Source organism: Panulirus ornatus, chromosome 46 (assembly GCF_036320965.1).
Source record: "Panulirus ornatus isolate Po-2019 chromosome 46, ASM3632096v1, whole genome shotgun sequence".
Lineage (NCBI taxonomy): Eukaryota > Metazoa > Arthropoda > Malacostraca > Decapoda > Palinuridae > Panulirus > Panulirus ornatus.
This window is the reverse complement of record NC_092269.1, coordinates 28,819,723-28,829,011: the sequence shown is the minus strand read 5'-3', so window position 1 is coordinate 28,829,011 and position 9,289 is coordinate 28,819,723. Positions and strand designations below refer to the sequence as shown.

At 43.5% G+C, this 9,289-nt stretch overlaps 1 protein-coding gene across 1 annotated transcript; it reads right to left on the bottom strand.

Moving 5' to 3' along the window:
* Positions 1-660: 660 nt before the first annotated feature.
* Positions 661-9,257, bottom strand: LOC139763172 (uncharacterized). The gene is made up of 2 exons (XM_071688890.1): positions 8,482-9,257; positions 661-2,218 (listed from the first exon to the last, which is right to left on the bottom strand). The coding sequence occupies exons 1-2, from the start codon at positions 8,527-8,529 to the stop codon at positions 1,355-1,357; spliced, it is 912 nt and encodes a 303-aa protein (XP_071544991.1). The 5' UTR covers positions 8,530-9,257; the 3' UTR covers positions 661-1,354.
* Positions 9,258-9,289: the final 32 nt, after the last annotated feature.

The following is a 9,289-nucleotide window of genomic DNA, read 5'->3' as shown; positions in this document are numbered from 1 at the left end:
TGACACTGGCTGGCAGTGTTATCATTTTGCAGGAAGAGTCCGGTAACAAAGTGTCTGACCAGGTCAGGGGGGAAGACAGTTAATGACCAGATCAGGGAGGAAGACAGTTTATGAACAGGTCAGGGAGGAAGACAGTTTATGGCCAGGTCAGGGAGGAAGACAGTATATGACCAGGTCAGGGAGGAAGACAGTTTACGGCCAGGTCAGGGAGGAAGACAGTTTAAGGCCAGGTCAGGGAGGAAGACAGTTTATGGCCAGGTCAGGGAGGAAGACAGAGGGTAAGATAGCTTATGAGTAAGTTAGGAGAGTAGACTGAGGTTGGCAGCCGTTGTATGGAGGTCCGGGGATCCAGTAAAGGAAATGAATAATAAACAAATGATAAACAAATCATAATTGTAATTGATTCATCTGTTGATCAGCGACCGTTGGAAACGGGGATCTAGTTACACGAGATAGAAATCATTTCTCTCTACTATCTGTGCAGACATTAATAAGGCAATGAAGTAAATATGGGTCAGTGCATACATTAATGAGGCAATGAACTGAAATCAATGTGGGTGTGTGTCTGTAATAACTATTTGATTACTCTTTGTGTGCTAACGGTGAGAGAGTTTTACACTCTCAACCTTGTAAGTATATACCATGTGTTACCCGAATGTATAAACACACACATACACACACACACACACACACACACACACACACACACACACACACACACACACTGGCTTATGCCAGGTAGCTTTTTTATGGACTAGCTTGGGGATGAACAGCTGGGTGGACTTTGGACTGGCTACCACGGCGAGGATCCGAACCTAAATGGGTTTCATCCCACTACACCACGGAGATCCTTGTGTGTGCTTGTGTGTGTGTGTGTGTGTGTGTGTGTGTGTGTGTGTGTGTGTGTGTGTGTGTGTGTGTGTGTGTGTGTGTGTGTGTAATCTCTATATCTAGTAAACTTCGTCTTAAAATGAGTATCAGGATATGATGTGCCCTTAAGAGTTAGAACAGCTGGTGGCCTTAGAGAGATGGGTTGTGGGAACAGCTTGTGGGTTGAGAAGAGTTGTGGGTTGTGGTGACTGCTGGTGACCCGAGAACGCTGGCTTGTAGGGGTGCAGCTGGTGACCTCAAAAGGGTGTCTTGTGACAACAGCTGGTGAACTGTGAAGGGTGAAGCAGCTGGTGAGATGAGGAAGGCCGGCTGTAGCTGTGATTGGTGGGTGTCAAAGTCAGATGGTGAGCTCAGATGGATGTATTAGGAGAACCAACTGGATGAGCCCCGATTGAATAGTTGTGGAGCATTTGATGATTCTCAGGTGGGTGACTGGCGGTGGTGGTGGGGTCAGCTGGTGAGCTCAGATGGGCGGGTGGTAGGGACAGTTGCTGGGAAGAACGCAGTATGGGAAGTCCGGGTCAGGGTTGAACACCAGGGTTCCTGAGCACTTTCCAGTCGCAGCTGGCTGACCAACGGCCGTACAGTGGAAGTACTCCTGCTGGCAGGTGGTACACTTCGGGAAGTAGCCAAGCTCGGTGCAGGTGAGTGAGGCCAGGCAGCCGGAGGTGGGTGTGATGCCTGTCACTGACACGCTACCATCGACAGGTTCTGTGGTTCCCTCGGCCCCACCACACAGCGTCTTACACGGGGCGTCAGCGGTGCACTTACCGGTCGGTATGTCAAAGTTCTCCCCAGCTGGACAAGACTTGTGGCCGGCATCGTCTGCTATGAGTCCCGCCGCCGTACACTCATAGTATCTCGTACAGTCCAAAGGGTCAGGGACATCTCCAGCGTCTGCAGGACAGTAGGGAACACAGATGATCTCACAGCATTTAGAGAAATCGCCACCGCACTCGGTTCCGTCAAAGTAAGGCTTCTCGGCTGGGCATGGGAAGGGGCCCACTGCATCTTCCCCCGCGCAAACGTAGTATTTATTGCAGTCTTTTGGGTCGCCGATCTTTTCTAAAGGAGTTCCTGAGCAGGTCATCTTGCAGCTGGGTTGACAGGGAGCAGCACAGGTTGTGTTGTCAGTGCAGACTCCGGCGTTTGGATCAAACCCGCCGGCGTCAGGACAGGGATAAGGCTTGTCCAAGACAACACCATCATCTAGGCAGAAGTAAAACTGTGTGCAGTTCATGGGGTCTGCCACCATGTCGCCAGGGTTCTTACCCGAACAGTCCGCTGGATCACAACCCTCGCGAAGCATCCCGGAGACACCCAAAGCCTGAGGGAACAGAGCCACTTCTGTATATATATATATATATATATATATATATATATATATATATATATATATATATATATATATATATATATATATATATATATATGTATATATATATATATATATATATATATATAGATATATATATATATATATATATATATATATATATATATATATATACATATATATATATATATATATATATATATATATATATATATATATATATATATATATATATATATATATATATATATATATATATATATATATATTTTTTTTTTTTTTTTTTTTTTTTTCCAAAAGAAGGAACAGAGAAGAGGTCCAGGTGAGGATATTCCCTCAAAGGCCCAGTCCTCTGTTCTTAACGCTACCTCGCTATCGCGGGAAATAGCGAATAGTATGAAAAAAAAAAAAAAAAATATATATATATATATATATATATATATATATATATATATATATATATATATATATATATATATATATATATCTACGTCCTACACAACAGGACAACTGTGACATAGATCTCATTCCCACACAACACGACAAACTGTGACAAGCATTCGTCTTCCGACATAACGGAACAATCGTAGCAAAGATTTAGCTTCTGTTAAACAGATCAACTATTACGTCTATGGATCCAAAACGTAGACAGATTTTTCCCTTCTAAACCAAACTTAATATGAGAAGGGAAGAAATAAAGAAATGGAAAACACAAAGAAATCTATAGCCTAAGAGTGTCTGAGGAAGTTTGCTTTTTGAAATTGGAATGAGATGTTAGGTACCAGAAGAAGGAGGTAAAGTGTTTCAAAGCTTATCAGTTTCCCAACACTCATCTGTATGGGGGTGGGTTGGGCCATTTCTTTCGTCTGTTTCCTTGCGCTACCTCGCAAACGCGGGAGACAGCGACAAAGCAAAAAAAAAAAAAAGAAAAATGTATATATATATATATATATATATATATATATATATATATATATATATATATATATATATACATTTTTCTTTTTTTTTTTTTTGCTTTGTCGCTGTCTCCCGCGTTTGCGAGGTAGCGCAAGGAAACAGACGAAAGAAATGGCCCAACCCACTCCCATACACATGTATATACATACGTCCACACACGCAAATATACATACCTACACAGCTTTCCATGGTTTACCCCAGACGCTTCACATGCCTTAATTCAATCCACTGACAGCACGTCAACCCCGGTATACCACATCGATCCAATTCACTCTATTCCTTACCCTCCTTTCACCCTCCTGCATGTTCAGGCCTCGATCACACAAAATCTTTTTCACTCCATCTTTCCACCTCCAATTTGGTCTCCCTCTTCTCCTCGTTCCCTCCACCTCCGACACATATATCCTCTTGGTCAATCTTTCCTCACTCATTCTCTCCATGTGCCCAAACCATTTCAAAACACCCTCTTCTGCTCTCTCAACCACGCTCTTTTTATTTCCACACATCTCTCTTACCCTTACGTTACTTACTCGATCAAACCACCTCACACCACACATTGTCCTCAAACATCTCATTTCCAGCACATCCATCCTCCTGCGCACAACTCTATCCATAGCCCACGCCTCGCAACCATACAACATTGTTGGAACCACTATTCCTTCAAACATACCCATTTTTGCTTTCCGAGATAATGTTCTCGACTTCCACACATTCTTCAAGGCTCCCAGAATTTTCGCCCCCTCCCCCACCCTATGATCCGCTTCCATGGATCCATCCGCTGCCAGATCCACTCCCAGATATCTAAAACACTTCACTTCCTCCAGTTTTTCTCCATTCAAACTCACCTCCCAATTTTAGATATATATATATATATATATATATATATATATATATATATATATATATATATATATATATATATATATATATATATATATATATATATATATATATATATATATATATATATATATATATGTATCCCTGGTGATAGGAGAGAAAGAATACTTCCCACGTATTCCCTGCGTGTCGTAGAAGGCGACTAAAAGGGGAGGGAGCGGGGAGCTGGAAATCCTCCCCTCTAGTTTTTAATTTTCCAAAAGAAGGAACAGAGAAGGGGGCCAAGTGAGGATATTTCCTCAAAGGCTCAGTCCTCTGTTCTCAACGCTACCTCACTAACGAGGGAAATGGCGAAAGTATGAAAAAAAAGAATATATATATATATATATATACGAATAAAGTGCATATGAACGCGCACCTTCATAGAACATACAAACCTCTAACAGCCAGGATCGAACCCGGGACCCCTGTGTGAGAGGCAGGCATGCTAACCGCTAGGCTATGGGACTGTATAATAGGAAACAACTATTCGAAATACTAAGTACTCGAATACCCTTCGTCTCACAATGGTGAGCAACGGGGTCTATATCGGTTATTTCCGGACAGACGCACACAGCCAGCTGATAGCGTTTTACCGAACCTAACTATAACCTATAATACAGTCCCATAGCCTAGCGGTTAGCATGCCTGCCTCTCACACAGGGGTGGGGGAGGGGGCGAAAATCCTGGGAGTCTTGAAGAATGTGTGGAAGTCGAGAACATTATCTCGGAAAGCAAAAATGGGTATATTTGAAGGAATAGTGGTTCCAACAATGTTGTATGGTTGCGAGGCGTGGGCTATGGATAGAGTTGTGCGCAGGAGGGTGGATGTGCTGGAAATGAGACGTTTGAGGACAATGTGTGGTGTGAGGTCGTTTGATCGAGTAAGTAATGTAAGGGTAAGAGAGATGTGTGGAAATAAAAAGAGCGTGGTTGAGAGAGCAGAAGAGGGTGTTTTGAAATGGTTTGGGCACATGGAGAGAATGAGTGAGGAAAGATTGACCAAGAGGATATGTGTCGGAGGTGGAGGGAACGAGGAGAAGTGGGAGACCAAATTGGAGGTGGAAAGATGGAGTGAAAAAGATTTTGAGTGATCGGGGCCTGAACATGCAGGAGGGTGAAAGGCGGGCAAAGAATAGAGTGAATTGGATCGATGTGGTATACCGGGGTTGACGTGCTGTCAGTGGATTGAATCAGGGCATGTGAAGCGTCTGGGGTAAACCATGGAAAGCTGTGTAGGTATGTATATTTGCGTGTGTGGACGTATGTATATACATGTGTATGGGGGTTGGTTGGGCCATTTCTTTCGTCTGCTTCCTTGCGCTACCTCGCAAACGCGGGAGACAGCGACAAAGCAAAAAAAAATAAAAAAAAAAAAAAAAAAAATATATATATATATATATATATATATATATATATATATATATATATATATATATATTTTTTTTTCTTTTTTTTTAAACCATTCGCCATTTCCCGCGTTAGCGAGGTAGCGTTAAGAACAGAGGACTGGGCCTTTTTTGGAATATCCTCACCTGGCCCCCTCTGTTCCTTCTTTTGGAAAAAAAAAAAAAAAAGAAGAGGGGAGGATTTCCAGCCCCCCCGCTCCCTCCCCTTTTAGTCGCCTTCTACGACACGCAGGGAATACGTGGGAAGTATTCTTAATCCCCTATCCCCAGGGATAATATATATATATATATATATATATATATATATATATATATATTTTTATTTATTTATTATACTTTGTCGCTGTCTCCCGCGTTTGCGAGGTAGCGCAAGGAAACAGACGAAAGAAATGGCCCCCCCCCCCATACACATGTATATACATACGTCCACACACGCAAATATACATACCTACACAGCTTTCCATGGTTTACCCCAGACGCTTCACATGCCTTGATTCAATCCACTGACAGCACGTCAACCCCTGTATACCACATCGCTCCAATTCACTCTATTCCTTGCCCTCCTTTCACCCTCCTGCATGTTCAGGCCCCGATCACACAAAATCCTTTTCACTCCATCTTTCCACCTCCAATTTGGTCTCCCTCTTCTCCTCGTTCCCTCCACCTCCGACACATATATCCTCTTGGTCAATCTTTCCTCACTCATTCTCTCCATGTGCCCAAACCATTTCAAAACACCCTCTTCTGCTCTCTCAACCACGCTCTTTTTATTTCCACACATCTCTCTTACCCTTACGTTACTTACTCGATCAAACCACCTCACACCACACATTGTCCTCAAACATCTCATTTCCAGCACATCCATCCTCCTGCGCACAACTCTATCCATAGCCCACGCCTCGCAACCATACAACATTGTTGGAACCACTATTCCTTCAAACATACCCATTTTTGCTTTCCGAGATAATGTTCTCGACTTCCACACATTTTTCAAGGCTCCCAAAATTTTCGCCCCCTCCCCCACCCTATGATCCACTTCCGCTTCCATGGTTCCATCCGCTGACAGATCCACTCCCAGATATCTAAAACACTTCACTTCCTCCAGTTTTTCTCCATTCAAACTCACCTCCCAATTGACTTGACCCTCAACCCTACTGTACCTAATAACCTTGCTCTTATTCACATTTACTCTTAACTTTCTTCTTCCACACACTTTACCAAACTCCGTCACCAGCTTCTGCAGTTTCTCACATGAATCCGCCACCAGCGCTGTATCATCAGCGAACAACAACTGACTCACTTCCCAAGCTCTCTCATCCCCAACAGACTTCATACTTGCCCCTCTTTCCAAGACTCTTGCATTTACCTCCCTAACAACCCCATCCATAAACAAATTAAACAACCATGGAGACATCACACACCCCTGCCGCAAACCTACATTCACTGAGAACCAATCACTTTCCTCTCTTCCTACACGTACACATGCCTTACATCCTCGATAAAAACTTTTCACTGCTTCTAACAACTTGCCTCCCACACCATATATTCTTAATACCTTCCACAGAGCATCTCTATCAACTCTATCATATGCCTTCTCCAGATCCATAAATGCTACATACAAATCCATTTGCTTTTCTAAGTATTTCTCACATACATTCTTCAAAGCAAACACCTGATCCACACATCCTCTACCACTTCTGAAACCACACTGCTCTTCCCCAATCTGATGCTCTGTACCTGCCTTCACCCTCTCAATCAATACCCTCCCATATAATTTACCAGGAATACTCAACAAACTTATACCTCTGTAATTTGAGCACTCACTCTTATCCCCTTTGCCTTTGTACAATGGCACTATGCACGCATTCCGCCAATCCTCAGGCACCTCACCATGAGTCATACATACATTAAATAACCTTACCAACCAGTCAACAATACAGTCACCCCCTTTTTTAATAAATTCCACTGCAATACCATCCAAACCTGCTGCCTATATATCCTATATATATCCTATATATATCCTATATATCCTATATATATCCTATATATATCCTATATATCCTATATATATCCTAAGAATAGGGAGGACGATTTTCATAATTGGTCTGTCAGGTTGTTTATCAATTCTGTGGCTGAAGACTGGAGGAATGCATGTACGAAGCCAAGAGGAACAGAAATGAATATTCGAAATACAGAGGCATGGGTCTGTTGAGAAGACCTGTTAAAGTGTATGAGACAGCGTGACGATAGAGTGGGTGGGTGGCATGAACGGAACAGCTGACTTGGAAGGAGCAGTGTGGTGTCAGGACGGCTAGAGGATGTGTGAACCGGAAGTTTGCTCTGAAGAAAATCTATGAGAACTACTTGGAGAAGAGGTTAATTGTATGTGGCATATTCATATGGATCAGGAGAAACCATATGATACGCTGAATTGATATACTCTACTGAGCATTTTACAAATGTATGGCATACTTGGATATGTTTCTTAATACAGTGAGCAGTTATTGCCGAGAGAATCACACATGTGTGCGAGTAAGAGAGGAGGGGTGTGAGTGGTTTCCAGTGAGGGTGCAGTCTGCATCAAGGATGTGTGTGTGTGTGTGTGTGTGTGTGTATGTGTGTGTATGTGTGTGTGTTTATGTTGGCTGAGACAGTTCTGACAACTAAATACCCTAATCAAAGCCATCTCATTGATACCATATATCCCAGCTTAACCCAGGTACCCATATTATCCACTAACATCAAGGGGAGAATGAACAGCTAGATTGACTGTGGACCGCCTGCCGCAACCAGGATTCGAACCTATGCTCTCAACACTCGGGCGGCCCGTGAATTCGTCTAGGTCAGCGACGATAACTGCTTCACCACGGAGGTTATGATAACATGGCTACTCTAAAATCAAGTTGTATTTGTATTAAAGATAAAGACAGGTCAAGTAACAAACTGGCTACAGCCCCACACGACCAAAGTCATACCAAACACACTACAATTCCCAGTCATCCTCACCATCAAGGCAGCGAGGGGGAGGAGGAAAAGGAGGCAGCGGTTGTTCATGTTGGCAGATGATGAGAAGGTGAGGTTGGCTGACGGTGAGGGTTGTTGTCAGTAGGACCCAGATGGTGGTGGTCAGGCAAGACTGAGCTGGTGACTAAGGAGGACCCCAGTAGTGGGAGAAACTGACCGTCAGTGGCAGTGGTAGAGACTCTGGTCCCCACTGGCAGTGAAGCAGGAGGGTTGTGTCTGGCGGTACGAGGGGCCGACTTATTTATACCCTCTAAAAGAGATTATCACTAGGTGGCTGTGATGGTAGCGCCCCGAGGACTGTACCCACACAAATCTGACGTACATAGATAACAGTTATCCGCTAATCATGGCTCGCCCTCTGCGTTATCCGTACACCTAACGAAAGCTTCTCTGTTGTAATCAGGTCAAGTCTTCCCCTATTGTGGAATCCACCTATTCCTGAGACATGGATCAGTTGATCAAGCTCACTGTCACCAGTGCGTGGGAATCTGTAGGTGGATGAAGCTGAACAATATCAGTAAGAGGTTAAGATATCACATAAGACATCACAACTTGAATTCAGCTCGGAAGGGTGGGGTGACAGGGCAGCTGGTAAGCTTAGTTGGGTGGATAGAGATCAGCTGATATCGCCAGATGGTTAATGATGTAGCCATCTAGTGCAATCAGAGGGTTTAGATGATGCGAGTAGCTGGTGATTTCAGATGGTGATGGGGCATCTACCGAACTCAGAAAGTTTGATACGAGAGAACCAGGTCAGCTTAGATTAGGGAGGGGGCAGCTGGTGAAAGCG

Coding starts and splice junctions, on each gene's coding strand:
- LOC139763172 (XM_071688890.1), bottom strand. CDS start 8,529: ATGAACAACCGCTGCCTCCTTTTCCTCCTCCCCCTCGCTGCCTTGATG. Junction 2,219..8,481: donor TCCCCCTCGCTGCCTTGATG/GTGAGGATGACT, acceptor CTGTTCCCTCAG/GCTTTGGGTGTCTCCGGGAT.